Raw genomic sequence first — 16031 nt, 5'->3', positions numbered from 1 at the left:
AAATAGATAAACCTCAAAGTCATAGAATCATGATAATGGTTAAAATAAATAAATATTATATTTAATTGAATAGTTTTGATTAAATGATTAGTTAAACATCATTATTATGTTAATTAAGTGATGTCCAATATTAGAAAGTAATTAATTAAGTGTCACATGTCTAGTAATGGGATAAGTCCAAACTAGTCAATATTCAACTGCGGTTCATGATTCATGTTCAACATAATAAGGTATGTCTAGCAATGATCTATGTCCAAATTATATATGTCAAATAGTTTGTATCCAGTTGTGGTTTATGTCCGAATAATATATGTCAATTAGTTAGTCCAGTTGTGGTTTATGTCCAAATAATGTATGTCCAGCGGTAGTTCATGTCCAAATGGTATATGTCCAGTGGTAGTTTTATGTTCGAATAATATATGTCCAGTAGTGAGATAGATTCAATTTATTAAAATATATGCTTTATTAGTGAATCCATGTTTATTGAATAGTGAGATAATATTAAAGTAACTTGCATCCAGCGGTTCAATAATAATGAATTAACATATGCTTAATAATGTAATTTCAAAGATGAAGAAAACATTGAATTATCTTTTAGCTTCTTGACTCCAGCTACATAGCATCACTTTGTTCTTTATATGATTTATGGCTCTAGCCGTATAACATTACTTTATGTGGCTTGTGGCTCTAGCCGTATAGCATCAATGAGCTGATAACATTTTAGCGGTATAATAACATTAGTCGAGTGGTATAATGATAATGAATAAAATATACTTAATAATATAAATTTGAAGATAAAAATATAATGACTTATCTTCATAGTTTGTGGCTCCAGTTGTATTCATTAGTGGACTAATATTTCAAGAGCATGATAAAACGAGTCTAATGGTGCGGTATGATATTGTGAGTCATTTCATGGTTACTTCATGATTGCAAAGGAAAAATGGGTGCAACTAGAGGGAGAGAGAGAATATGTCCAGCCGTATGCATAGGTTAGTTAAGTTTATCCCTTCTATCATACACTTAAATGATTTTCCCCACATAATGATCTTTTAGTTTTTAGTGAAATACGAGTGATATTGTCTTCCATGAGAAAGGCTTTTAGAACTATAACTTTGTGTCTTTCATATGAAGGGCTTTTAGCATTATAATTACTAGCGTTTAACCCGTGCAATGCGTAGGATCATTTTATGAATTAGAAAACGATCAACTTAATATATTATACTTAATGTGCTGGTAAAATATGGAAGGAGGTGGATGGTTAGTTGTTTAGATAATGATGCTAATGAGACTTTTTTCATTGCCATTAGCATTGAAGTACTTAAAGATACGCTCACAGGTACCTTTTGCATTTAATAAAATTCTTATTTTTTTCAATAGAGGCTCACCAAAATAGGAAGTGACACAATTTTTGATTCAGAGCCTTTTGCAAAGCAACAATTTCGTATAAAAAATGTGCAATATATATGCACTGCCAAGGAAGCTAAAAACGCAATATGTATACACACTACCATAAGTGCAAAGCAAACTAACTACGCAAGATTAATTTTTTGAGCATAGTTTTAGGATGCACAGATCCTGCCGTCCAAATGATCTCTACCATAGCAATGACCTTGGTTATCAGCTACGGCTATTCAATCCATCTCGCATTCTCCAAATACTATATAAAGTTGGAGAAAGGTCATATTTGAGTTCAAAATCCCAATTCTAAGAAAATCACATATCAAACAAAAATGAACTCAATTCAAAACAGAACAAACAATGAAACAATAAAATAAAACTAAAAACTCAACTTTGAGGCTCTGTTCAATTTAAACCAATTTCAATATGAATTTTAATCCATATCAATCAAAGAAAATTGAAATATGAAATATGAAAAAGACCAAATCTCTAAACGTAGACGATGCAATGCCTTGTCATATAATGCCTTTCAAATCAACTTTCTTGTAGCTTCATGTAGATTTGAAACACAAAGAGAACTAAAATAGCCTTAATTTTCATGGGTCAAATAATTTGGTTAAGAATTAGAACACAATCACTTATATAACAAATAAGGGCAAAAGATCACATCACTGTGAATAAAGTATTATTCTTCTAAATTTGTGAATTAATTAATTGGTGGCATGCATGTTATGACATAGGCAAATAGTTCCCATGATTTAGAATTCTTAAGAAAATCTAATATCCCCAAAAAGCATATATTAATCTCCAAAAGACATAGCATAGCATTTACCAGGTTGGATAACTATATTAATAGACAAAAATTTTCCCAAAGCCAAAGCTTATCTACCCAAAAAAAACAGTGAAACATAGATGGAAAAACACAATAAATAGAAAAACACATTCATGAAGGGTAAGGCCACAACCACCATCACTACCAACAACAACCCATTACCTTAAATTCACACACAACCAAATCCACAAACTCATTTCAGACAAAAATAATCAGCTACATATTCACACCATCACTCCCCCAAAACACAAAAATAATCCACCAAATAACAACCTGATTCCTAGAAACTGAAATAGAAACAAACCTAGATGCACAAATGAATAAGTAACACTAACAAATTAATTATATATACTTTCACTGAGGTTTCTAATGCTCGGCAACCTCCACATACTATGCCATTAATAAACTTTATTTTTTCTCTATTTTACAAACACAAAACCAAACACTTTGGTTGCATTGATTATCTCTAACTTTCTTTTAGCATTTACTTCATCTATAGTTCGCATAGGAATCTCAACCTTGTTGCCACAATCCATTAAAAAAACATTATTAATCATATAAAATTCTAATGAAGTAAATATATTACCTTGTAGAGAGGTACATAACAGTCGCATATCTAACTTTAGAATGTCTATACATTGCTACAGATTCTGCAATTTTAAAGCACACTCTATATTAGTAGGAAATTATATAAATTTAAACTGAATTAACCAATTTTTTTTAGAGAGAAAAAGAGAGAGGGAACATGTGATACTAATGAATCTTCCAAGTACTTAATGGGACCATATCAGTTGCTATCATCCAGGTTCTTGACACTTATAACTGCAGAATCAATCAAGACTTTTGGTTGTTACATTTTTAAGAAGTGTTTGTTTGTAGATTCCTGCCACTGTTGCAAGAGTACTCTTAACTGATAAATTAGGAAGACAACTTTTATTGGTAAATATGGAAAAGGATAAATTTTTAAGGCAATGGTGTACATCATCAATTAATTGTTAATGAAGTCACGATATGTGCTTCAGTTGCTTCCTTTTAGGCCTGTCATTCTTGTTTCAGGTTTCTCCCAAATCCAAATTTTCTATATCCTTATTTTTCAACTCTTTTCAATTCTAACATTTGTGAAATCACCCAACAGGAAAAACTCAAAGATTTTTGTAAAATCAAGTCTTAATAGTCACAAATTTACAATCAATATTGTGGCATCCAAATAAAACCCATGATGATAAAACTTCAATTGTTCATTACATACTAAAAACATATTAAAAAGAATCAAAACAACATTGTAGCGTTAGAAGTCGTAACTGCTAACTTGAAGTAAAAGAAGAGGACCGTTTCCATCAATTCTGTTTTCTCTAATTTACAGGTAAAATAGAGAATTTGAGTACCTGAATCAGTAGAAAACTTCCACAGCAAAATAATATAATTTAAATATAAATCCTAAGCTATCTATATATATATATATATATATATATATATATATATATTTATATATAATAGATGAAGTTGAGAGAAAGTTGATTCCTACATTTAAGGACGTGTTGACAAATAGGATAACTGCCTATTTAAAATTTAGATACGTATACAACTTTTTAAAAAATAGTCGTACGTTACCATGCTTGAGTTTTTTAGACCCTGCCATGTCTGCAATTAAAAAAAAGAGGGTGGATTAAAAATAAAGTCCGGTTAAAAAAAAGAAAAAAAGCATTGCAGTTAAAAAAGCCCTAGCCGTTTCTTTTCGTCAGAGTACACTTAATATCTTCTCTCTCTAAACGAAATCACCTACCAATATTGTGACTCAGAGAAGGGGAAGAAGGGAAAAAAAAAATTGGGATCCAGTGACATTCGTACGGCCGGCCATCGCCGTTTGATCTGCTACTCTGCTTCATCTCTCCTCTGCAACAAAATGTTTCTAAAGGTCAGTGTGCTTTTCTGCTTTGGTTTTCTTTTCGCCATTGATTTTCCATTTCGGATTAGCATATTAAATCTCCTATGTGTATATGTTTTTCGTTTGAGACTAGATGTTGATACTACATGAATAAGCATCTTCCTTTTCTATATATCTGTTTTCCAAAAAAAATTTCTACCGAATTTTCTAGGGTTCTTCTTTGACTCCTTTTGAAAAATAGGTGGGTTTGTTCCTTTTTGTATGCAATAATTATAATTTCGGGTTTTATGTCTTGGTAACATAAGGGATTTTGCCCTTGATTTTGCCATCGTCAAACCCATTCCCAGTTTCTGTTTTTAGTTATTGATGCAGTTCATAAATATACTCTAATCCAATCATTTATAAATTTGATTGTGATAGTTATCTATGTATTTAATTTGAAATTCATACTAGGTGTTATTTATCACAAGTTGCTCCTCTTTATAATTTGGTTCCCTATGTTCTTTTTATTTCGTTGTTTACAAGTTCTTTGAGGGCTTCTTTTTTTAATTGTTTTTCCTGGGGTTGTGATGTAAAGGTCAAAGAGTTCACAAATCATAGTGATTGAGGCATGTAATTGTGTTACAATGATTATCATAATTTAATGGTAAGTTTAGGGATTTTCCCCTTTATTTCTATTGATTTTAAAAAATATATATATATATATATATATTCGAACATGTAAAAAAAAAAAATATTCGAATATGTAATAGAATGTAAACTTGGCAAAGAAACAGGAAATTAGGAACAAGGGCATTTTGTTCTTTGAAACTTATTGCTTTGCATCTTGCCATCCTATTTCTACGGTAAGCTTTTTTGTGGTAGACATTATTCTTTTGATGGACAATTTCTACTTGAGCATAATTTGGTTTTAATGCTCATTTGAGAAAATTTTAATTTGCAAATTCTACTAAATAGCTTACTTGCTGCAAGTATTTTGATCTCTGCTAATTTCTATGCTTTGTGTCATACTATTTTCAATCTTAATGCAATTTTCAATTTTAGGTTGTTTAAGTAGAACCACAAAAACGCAAGAGTTTGGGAGAGAAAAGAGAAGTAGTTGCTTTGTTTTTGGAAGGGATTGTGTTATTTTTTAGTCTGTTTTGGGTTAGTTTTTTGGTCTTTTAGGTATGAGAGCTACTTATGGGACAATCAATAATGGTATTGGTGTGGTGTTGATGGGTATGATGAGGCCTGAAATGAAGATGAAGTGCATTGTCCCCGTTGTCATGGCTAGAATGCTTGGTTATGCACATTTTGATATTATTGGTGATGCTGGTGTTAGGTAAGTTTATAGATTTATATTTTTGTATATTTAATTTTATACAAGGATACTGAATTGTGCATTCAGTTTTTGGGTGGGCTTGCTATTTGGGGTTGGTTTTTAAAGTTAATTGGTGATGCTGCCTATCCTGACTTTGATAAAAAATTCAACGATTCCAAGTATTTAGAGGAGAGAACAATTTTAGCTCCAACAAATGAAGTAGTTGAAGACATAGATGGTTACATGATTGATCTTATTAATGCTGATGAAGAGACATATCTTAGTGCAGATTCATTATGTAAAGCTTCAAGCAACATTCTAGACCAAGATGTCATGTATCCAATAGAATTTCTCAATTCATTGAAGTTCCCTGGTATTCCAAATCATAAACTCAGATTGAAAGTAGGTCTGCCAATAATGTTACTTCGAAATTTTAACCAAAGTAATGGACTTTGTAATGGTACTAGACTTTTGGTCACTCAATTATCAAAATGGGTTTTAGAGGCTCAAATAATATCAGGAAATCATATTGGAGAAAAAATGTTTATTCCAAGAATAGTCTTATCCCCTTCTGATTCCAAATGGTCTTTTGTACTAAAAAGAAGGCAGTTTCCAGTATCTGTTTGCTTTGCTATGACAATTAATAAGAGCCAAGGTCAATCTCTGCAATGTGTTGGACTTTATTTAGATAGACCAGTTTTCAGCCATGGACAGTTATATGTTGATGTATCCAGAGTTACAAGTAAAGATGGTCTCAAGATACTCATTGTAGAAAATGACAATACTGATCGTTTTCATACAAAAAATATTGTCTACAAAGAAATATTCGATAATTTGCCTAAAGGTAACACATACTGTTTATTAAAATTATTTCAAATTGTTGATAATGTAAACTAGATTGTCACTTATATTGTAAACAGTAGGTTTTTCTCCATTATTATATATAAACTTTACTAATGTTTAAAATGTTCTAATATTACAGTTTCATATCGCAATGAAGTAGTAAACTGTGAAGCAGATATCAGTGAATGTAAGATGGAGTTAACGTAGCAAACAACCATGATCTGATCAATATTTTTATGATCTTGGTTGATTAATAGGTAAGTTTTAACTTTTTTTTTAAACAAAAGAAAAAAAAAAAATGGATACATAAATCTTAATTTTTTTTTCCCATATCTACATCTTAAACTTGCATAATTATGTTGTTTAATTAACTTATACATGTTGATTTATTTCAGTCCTATAGATTGTCTTTGAATTCTGAGCTGTTCTGGACCATATATATGAGCTGCTTTATGGACAATCGAATGGTTTCTGTTGAGAGGATAAAAGAATTTACATATATTACATCAGAAACAACTTTGGAAATTAAAGACTGCATTGCTCCTTCAAATTGGCCTGCCCATGACAATATTGACCTTAGAGACTTACAGTTAACTGGTCTTCAACTAATTATGTTTAATTTTTCTGACAAATTAAATCAAACTTAGCCATGAGCTTTGTGGCTTGGTGATACTGTCCTGTCTTCCCGTCGGATGAACCTGAATACATATCTCTCACCTCCCTCGCTTGAAAAGAAAAAAAAAAATTTAGGTACTTGGATAATTGGTTTTGATTAAGGTTGAACCCGTGCAGAATTGAAGATATCTGCTTCTTCTTCAACTCTCTCTCAGCCTCTCCATCTTTTCCCTAAAAAACACAAAACATGAACTGACCTCTGCCCTCTGACCCCTGGGTTATTGGTGTTATATACCATAATTTTATTGCTCTTTATTTGTTTAGGTTGATTGAAATAAATAAAATTTGCTAGTAATATGTTATTATGCTATAAATTGTTGTTAATTTTAGTAAATTTTTTATTTATTTACTGTCCTTCTTGGGCCTCTGTTTATTGTGGATTTTTACTTCAGGACCAGTCAACTCACCAGGTCAGTTGAGTTCTACCAGTGCCATATCTTTCTTTGCTACAAGAACCCCCAGGTTTGGCCCTCCAAAATCGAGGCCTCCGAATTCGATCAGGTTCCCAGATTGCTCTTTGCTGCTTTCAAGGCTAGGAAGGCTGATATGAACAAAGAGGTGTGTGTCTGTCACTGCGATTTTTTGTGGTTTTTAGTTTCATTCTGGTGAAAGTTGGGTTTGGTATTTTGTTAATTGAAATTGGTTTTTTTGTGTGATTTTGTAGACTTAGTGTTGATATGGGTTCATTGTAAATTTATAGTGAATTGACATGGGTATGATTTTGGTGTCTTTTGTTCAAAGTATTGATATGGGTTCATTGTAAATTTAGTGAATTGAAATGGGTTTTTTTTGTGTGATTTTGGAGGCTATTGTTCAAAGAATTGATATGGGTTCATTGTAAATTTAGTGAGTGGGATTTAGGTGGCTTTTGTTCTAGGAGTTGGTGTTTTTATTGGCTTTACTTTTGTATGCAATTTTGTTAATCAAATGGTTTGATAAAAGCGTATGTGTTCATAGTGGGTTTGTGTAATTGTGTCTGAAATTGTAATTTTAAGATGGATTTGCTTGATTTTGATTGCTTGAATATATTTGTTTAAAAGAATTTTCCACAATGATACTTTTTGGGGTTAGTTTTATCACTTCTATTTAAGCTAAGTGATATTTGAATTCTGGTAGAATTACAAGTTTTACCCTATTTGCAAGCAAAGCCCCAAAGCAATAAAAACATCTGTAAGGCACATTGAAAAGAAAGAGAAATAAGTCTGAGGGCTGCCAGCATAGTTAGGCCAGCAACCACCTTCAAGCAGCATCCCACCACCGTAATACCACGTACCACAATAGTAAAGGTATTTTCTTATAAACAAAATTTTGGCATTAAGTTTGATTTAGGTTTGATTGTTATGGACTGCTTAGTTTTGATAAAGGTTTATGTGTTATGACCTATTAGAGAAGAACCGGTTATGAGGACATGTAATAAATATAGAGATTGTAGCTCATGTTGATCCTAGAAAGACGTCTTTGGTTGATTCTATTTGTGTAGAGTATGGATATAATCAGTTTCTATTTTCTTCTTGGTGAACTTTTGCCTGCAAGCTGAGGCATACATGAGCTGTCAGTCATAAGTTAACAGAAGAATTTTCTTTTAAAGGCCGGCCATAACCATCAGTTTTTCCTCTACCATCCGTTCCCTTGCCAGACTTGGGCCACGGGAACCACAATCACAAAAAGAAACAGTTTGAGAGAGACTCAAAGTTCTAAGGAAAAATAAATCAGTTCTAATTCTTATTTTTTAGATTTGTATTTTCAACTTCCTAAACTATTAAACGATGGCTAGAGTTTGGGCTGTCATTTACTTCTTATCAATTGTTATATTACTATTTGAACATAACAGAATCTGTATTGCTTTTTATATTTCTTTAGTTTGATTGGTCAAAATATTTTAGTACCGTTTGATTTTGTAATTATGATACCGAAATATGCTATCATGATCTGTATGCCTGATTGATTTCCTGTTTAAAAACTATCTACCAGTGGGTTGTAGGATGAGTTAATGGAGTTTTATGAGTTCATCCATCAGTATTTTAAGGAAGTATATTGATGCATCTATATCAGAATTGAGATTTCCTTGAACTATTCATATATGGGTGACGAGAGATATTTCATTGTAAAAGGGGAGAGCTTCTGTTTTGTTTTTGATATAATTTGTAGTGTATTTTTTTGGCCTTTTAGAATCTGAAAGTTACTAAATACTTAAAAATGAGGAGTTCGTTATTGTGATCATATGATTATTACACTTCATTTATTTATTTATTTCTGCATCCTATTGATCTTATGGTTCATTTTCTTTAATAGGGGACTCCGTTTTTATTGCTTTTCAGAACTACATTATAATTTCTGACATGTAATTTTCTGAATTCTTAACTAAATTTTATGGGGTGTGTATGGTTGTGGTGCAGTGGGTATTTTTTGCTTAATGATCCCCAGTCCAACAAAGTACTTACCAATGCATTGGTCATTCAGTTGGCTCCTTGCTGCCAGTCTATAGCTGCTGTCATGCTAGCAAAAACAGGAGTTTCAGCCCGTTTTACTTATTATTGGATTGAACCAATGACTTACTGCTTACTATTCAAAAGAAGGCGGAGCGCTAAAAAAAAGAAAGCATTATCACTATTCGAAACTGTTTTCCATCCTATCTGATCTATTGTTTTGAAGAGCGATTGTAGGTCATGGGTTTGTATATTAGGCCATTCTTTCCGTTGGGTGTGTGTTTGAACAACTTCAGTGAGTTCATTTGGGTGTTATGAACACATATTCCTATCTCACTTTTTCGTCATTTTCTATTAATATCAGTTTGTGTTTAATAGAAGTTATGAAATTCAGTCATCTAGCATAAAGGGGAAAAAAAAAAATCAGAGGTTGAAATCCATTTTTCATTCCCTGTGTTTGAAGAGTGTTTTTGATAATAAGTAAGATATATGATTTGTTGCACTGTGTATTCTCACTCTGGAAAAGTTTTTCAATATTAATAAGGCATAGTCACACTTAAATACATGGACTTTGGCAACCAGATCTGTAACTATTTTCAAATAATTTTTTTTGTAATAACAATTGTATCCTTCGAAGGTCCAATCCTAACCACATTTGTTTATGAAATGAAGATAACTATCTGAAGTAATATAATAGTATGTCTGCACAAAACATTTATTCAATCAAGAACACAATTAGAAAAGTTACTATATGGAACATATAATTAAAAAAAAATGACTGCATCAGAAGTATAGTTTCGGAACTAATAGATAATATGGAACAAAATTCACCTAAAATATGAAACTATACTGGAAAATATTTTCTATTATCAAATTAAGCTAGCAACATGATTCACGCTTAGAAGTTAAATATTTTTCAGCTTATTTTTCATGTAAACAACAAATTATTGAAGCCGATCTTCTTGCCAACAACAAAATCAATCGGATTTTCAGAATGAGAACAAATAACAAACCTAATTCGTATCGTCTGTTAGAACCATCACATCATCAATTAAGAAAATATTGGGCAAGTCAGTAAGATTTGCAATATATGTGAGTGAAGTTGAAACAAAAGACTAAACAAAGCGAGGTTGCTTTAGCCATTCTTTTGACATGTATGAAAGTGCCCACAATTTCCCACATCAGTACAATATTAAAAAAAATAATAATAGTAAATAAATATTTTTTAAAACCCGAAGTTCTCCAACCCAATAAACACTAGCTAAGTTAAGAAAATTGAAATAGCTTTTAACTTTCAACTTTAAGCTTTTTAACTATTTTAATTTATAATTTTTAACTAAGACTTTTAATTTTAAAATATTCACTTCAAATATTTACCTTTAATTATTTGAATATATTTATTTTCTCATATACTAATTATTTTTTATGTGTAGACATTGTATTTTACATTTAACAACCTTTATTCTGGAGTATGCAACCTTGTCCTATGGTCAATAAGATAGAAGTTAAAAGCCGGTTGTCCAAAAATAGGTTTTAGAAATTTCTTTTCAGTTTGGATTTTTTTTAATCAGAAGTTTGGATGACATTTAAGATTAGAAATCATAAAAATTACATTCAATAAGGCCATTGCATATTCCCAAATCAGACAATTGCCAAATACACATAAATCTCAGAATTAAAGTTCCAAATAAATTCTTATTGTGGTTTTATTACATTGTCCAATTTCACACGTGGGTAGGCCCATACCTTAAGCTAAAAAAGCCCAATCCATGCTTTTTTTCTATTCAATTACCGTTCCCAATTGTTTATAACTGTTCACAATTCATTTTCCCTCTTTTGAGTTTACTTTTCTAGGATTCTTCTTTTATATCTATTGAAAAACATATGAGTTCTAATTTTCTCTTTTTTTTTTTTTTTTAATTTCCATTTAAAAGATTTTTGTTAGGATTTCACTTTTCTTTTCCAATTGTCTTTATGTTTTGTCGAATACTGAAGAGTATAGATTTGTTAGTGGTTTTCCTTAAACTAAAATTATGGTTTCCCTAGAATTATTTACTGTATATTAAATTCTGTTTTGCTGCATTACTCAATAAGTATTAGGTTTGGATACCTTTTTCTCTATTTTTCCAGTTAGTTTTTCAAATTCTTAAAATCTTTTTGTTTGATTTTTGTATTGATTAAATATTGTTTTTGTTTTACAGATTTTTATTGCGTAAATCAAACTGAAACATTGAAATAGCCTAATTTTTTATTTTGGATTAAATTGACATGTATGTCATCGGTATAAGAACATAAATGAAGAATAAAAAACATAAATGAAGAATAAAAAACATAATTTAGATTGTCACTTATATTGCAAATGATAGAGTTTACTCCATAATTATATACAAATTTAACTGATGTTTAACTTGTGCAGATAATACAAATTAAAATGAGTATGGAGTATACAACTTTGAAGCAGATATCAATGGACAAAGATAATTCAAAACTGAAAGTTAAGAGTTTTACGAATGTGGAATGCAATTAATATAGCAAACAACCATGATCTGATCAGCCTCGATATGATATTGGTTGACAAAGAGGTAAATTCATAATTGATTCCCTTTTAGAATAAATTGTACAAATATTATTTTATTAAAACTTGAAACCAGATAATGTAAATTGATTGTTATTTACTGCTCCTATTGATTAAAGAATAATATTATTTTATTAAAACTTGCAACCAGTCAATGTAAAAAGGTTGTTATATCCTACTCCTATTGATTAAGGAATAATTCATTTCAAATGTTCGTAGGGAACATTGATACATGCAAGCATCAGAAAGAATCTTGCTCAAAGTTTTCGTCCACAACTAAATGAAGGCAGCATATATACAATTACAAATTTCTTAGTTGAAGAAAATAAAGGGAACTATCGTCCAGTACATAACCAACTCAAAATACTTTTCAATTCTACAACTTCAGTCTCAAAATTCAACGGATTTGATCATTCAATTACTCAATCCCAATTTGAATTTGCTGATTATGGAACAATAGCTTCCCGTTGCTATGACACTACTTACATGACTGGTAATTTTAATTGTTTTACAAGCCAAGCATCTACTTTTACAGAGCTAAAAAATAATGCAATTCATATCTTAATACTGATTCTTACTTAAAAAAAAAAAAGTGTTCTTACCAGATGTGATTGGCATATTGGACTACATTGGAGTCATTGAGGAGATCAAAACAAGAGGGCGTCCAACAAAGATGAGAAACATTCAACTGTTGTTAGAAGAGTAAGATATATAAAAAATTTTTCAAACTCATATGTTATAATTTTTAAATAACTCAAATTTACATATATACAAATTCAGGAACAAATCAATTCAAACAACTTTGTGGGGAAATACTACACAACAAATAGATGATGATTTCTACAAAACAAATAAAGGGCCATTCATTGTAATAGTCACTTCAACTATTGTGAAAACTTTCAGAGGTAAGAATTGATTAACTCATTTATCAAATACATAATATTTATGTATCTATAATGCTTATAAATTTTACAACTTTTTTGTAGGTGACTATCAGCTATCATCCACTTTTGCAACAAAGCTGTATGTCAATTTAGACATTCCAGAAGTTGCAGAAATTAGAAACAAGTAACTATTATTACACTTTTTCTTTTCAAGAGTGTACCTACTTAGCAATATTCCTTAAATGATATTAGCATAAAATTGTATAAAATAGATGCTATACAAGTTAAAAAAAAAAAAAAAACCAGCAGGTATCTTTAAGAAAGAAATGTTTATTTCAGTTTGTTTTGATATATATACATATAGAAACTGTTCTGTTATTTTTTTAATGAATTATACCTAATTTTTGGTTAGATACACCACAATGGACATAACCGTAAAAGATATACTACCAAAGGGACTACCTAAAGCACAAGATGGAGAACTTGCCTTACATAATAAAAAAACAGTGGTTGAAATAAAGGACTTGGAATGGAATTCAAAGACAAAGGTATCAACTATACTCTTGCATTATGAATTTATCATAATTAGTAACTGTTTATGTGTTTTATAATAAGATATAATTTTATAAACTGACTAAACTTTGTATTATAGGACTTACTGGTAACATGCAATGCCAAAATCATTAATATCAACAACAAATATGGATGGTATTATGTTGCATGTCTTATTTGCAAGACAAAAGTGAAACAAGTCAAAGGAATTCTATGGTGTGAACGTTGTAAAAATCAGCCAAAATTTGCAGTCCCAAGGTAATTATTCTACTAACAACTTTGTAAATTCTCAAACACACATAAAATATATATAATATTCTACTAACAACTTTGTATTTAAAACAGCTATAGAATTCAAGTCCAAGTACAAGATGAGACCGGTTCAACCACATTCATATTGTTTGACAAAGGAGTTGAAAAAATTATATCTAAAATTGCAAAAGAACTTGCAGAGATGCAAGAAGAGGTAATTTCATATATAAATGTCAGCTCCATATCTTTATTATCTGAAAACTGAAGTTTTAATACTTTTTTACCAATGTTGTACACACGCACACACACACATATATTCACGCACCATTTAATATAATCTACATATATATATATATATATATATATATATATATATATATATATATATATATATATATATATATATATATATCCACGCACCATATACATATTGCTAATTGTATGAAACTTTGTTCAAACAGATTTTCAAATTAGATGGGAATACTTTACCAGAAGAAATTCAAAAAATAATTGGCAACGAATATTTGTTCCAATTGCATCTTGATGAATATAATCTGAAGTATGGAAAAGAAAATTACATAGTTTCAAAGATTTTGGAGATGGAAATTTCACATAAACAAAATGACTCACGTAAAGTTGAAGAACATCAGGTAATTAAAGCATATTTACTTCACCTTACTTACTATATGATTCAAACATTAGTCTACACATAATTTACTATATAAATCTAGCTGATACATAAAAATGCAAATTATTGCAGGACACAATGGAGGAAATTGTAAAAAAATCAAGAAAGGACAAGTACATAGCCAGTCCAAAAACAGAAATAGGAGAACATCTATTGAAAGACCTGAAAGAATGCCGCTCCCAATGCTTCAAAAACGTCAAAAGGGTGCTAAGCAAATTGCATCAAAAAAGAAAAAAAAACTGAACTCTAATGTATATACTACCTTACTCAACGAGTCTTTATGTATTTCATTGTATTGTTATTTTTTTTTCTTTAGAAGAGTAAACTGAATGTACTACTAAGTTACTGCAACTGTAATATTTCCTTTATAAATTATCATATTACAACTGTAACATTCAGGTATTCTCAACAAATATTGCTGGATAAACTCAGATTGAATGTACATCTACCATAAACTCAGATTATTTTAATCTTTTCAATTCCATATTAATATGATAAGATTTTTTAAGGTAGTGTTGTGTGCTATAGTGTTGAGTTTTATTGTGATGATGATGTGAAATATTGATCTCCAATCTTACCCGTTATAGTCTTAATGTCCTCTATTTTATTTTTCTCCACTTTACAGTGGACCTCTGAGGGCTTACATTGAAGGTTTGCATTTAATTTTCATCTTTTCTCATCAGGTCCTTTTCTGTTTTTGTGTGTGTGGCCCGTGCTTGCATGCAAATTTGAGTAATAAAATTGCTCAACATAATTTCATCGTGTGGTTGTCTTAGTTTTAAAACATATTCACCAAGTTGCAAGTTACAAGAAATTAGAAATATTTCTAATTGCTCCAGTATTTCTACAAAATCAAAATCCGGATCTTATTCTAAGTTGCATGTTTAAGAGCTATTTGGAAGAGCAAAGAGTATTTGATACCAATCGATTTTGATTGTGGTTGTTAAATGAATGGTCCAAACTGATAACTAACGTATCTTACACACTTTGCAACAAACTTTTTCTTTAAAAACTAATTATATTAACCAAATTTCTCTTCTACTTATGAGATTTCAAATGACCCCGCGCATTGCGCGGGTTAAACACTAGTATATATAATAGATGAAGCTAAGAGAAAGTTGGTTCCTGCATTTAAGGACGTGTTGACAAATAGGATAACTGCCTATTTAAAATTCAGACACGTATACTGTTTTTCAAAAATACAGCCGCACGTTACAACACTTGGCTTTTAAAACCCTACCACGTCTGCAATTAAAAAAAGATGTAAATTAAATAACCGATTTGTTTTTTTTTTAAAAAAAAAAACACGTTTGACTGCCTTTTTAGGTATATTAATTAAAAATAAAGCCCGGTTTAAAAAAAAAAAAAGAGAAAAAAAAACATTGCGATTAAACAGCCGCACGTTACATCATTTGGCCTTTCAAAACTCTGCCACACTTGCGATTAAAAAAATGATAAATTATATTGTTTCGTTAGGTTAACACACCATTTGATAGCATCTTAGTATAAAAGGAAAAGTAACCGGCTAAAATACAATACACCCAAAAAACAAAACGCAGGAGACAAAGAGGAAACTGTGTTTATAAGCCGTCGATTGCCAGTCTAGAGCACCGCAATTGCAAGCAAATGCATAGAGAGAGAAAAATATATGGGCATCAACACCGTTAGGCTATCTATCTGCCGCCATTAGATCGTCGAACCGGCTCCGGTACAAT

The 16031-nt window shown here is 30.6% G+C and overlaps 2 protein-coding genes across 2 annotated transcripts; both read left to right on the top strand.

Moving 5' to 3' along the window:
- Window positions 1–5461: 5461 nt before the first annotated feature.
- Window positions 5462–9539, top strand: LOC142611380 (uncharacterized). Its single transcript, XM_075783493.1, has 4 exons — window positions 5462–6265; window positions 6404–6521; window positions 7332–7497; window positions 8056–9539. Exons 1-2 carry the CDS (start codon window positions 5665–5667, stop codon window positions 6469–6471), a joined length of 669 nt encoding a protein of 222 aa, XP_075639608.1. The 5' UTR covers window positions 5462–5664; the 3' UTR covers window positions 6472–6521; window positions 7332–7497; window positions 8056–9539.
- Window positions 9540–11875: 2336 nt separating this feature from the next.
- On the top strand, window positions 11876–14742 carry LOC142608760 (replication protein A 70 kDa DNA-binding subunit D-like). Its single transcript, XM_075780441.1, has 9 exons — window positions 11876–11947; window positions 12160–12433; window positions 12927–13008; window positions 13237–13372; window positions 13477–13634; window positions 13722–13842; window positions 14090–14278; window positions 14389–14520; window positions 14716–14742. The coding sequence occupies exons 1-9, from the start codon at window positions 11876–11878 to the stop codon at window positions 14740–14742; spliced, it is 1191 nt and encodes a 396-aa protein (XP_075636556.1).
- Window positions 14743–16031: the final 1289 nt, after the last annotated feature.

This window comes from Castanea sativa, chromosome 9 (genome assembly GCF_040712315.1).
Source record: "Castanea sativa cultivar Marrone di Chiusa Pesio chromosome 9, ASM4071231v1".
NCBI classification, from domain to species: domain Eukaryota; kingdom Viridiplantae; phylum Streptophyta; class Magnoliopsida; order Fagales; family Fagaceae; genus Castanea; species Castanea sativa.
The sequence above is the reverse complement of the archived record's forward strand: the minus strand, read 5'-3'. Positions and strand labels throughout refer to the sequence as shown.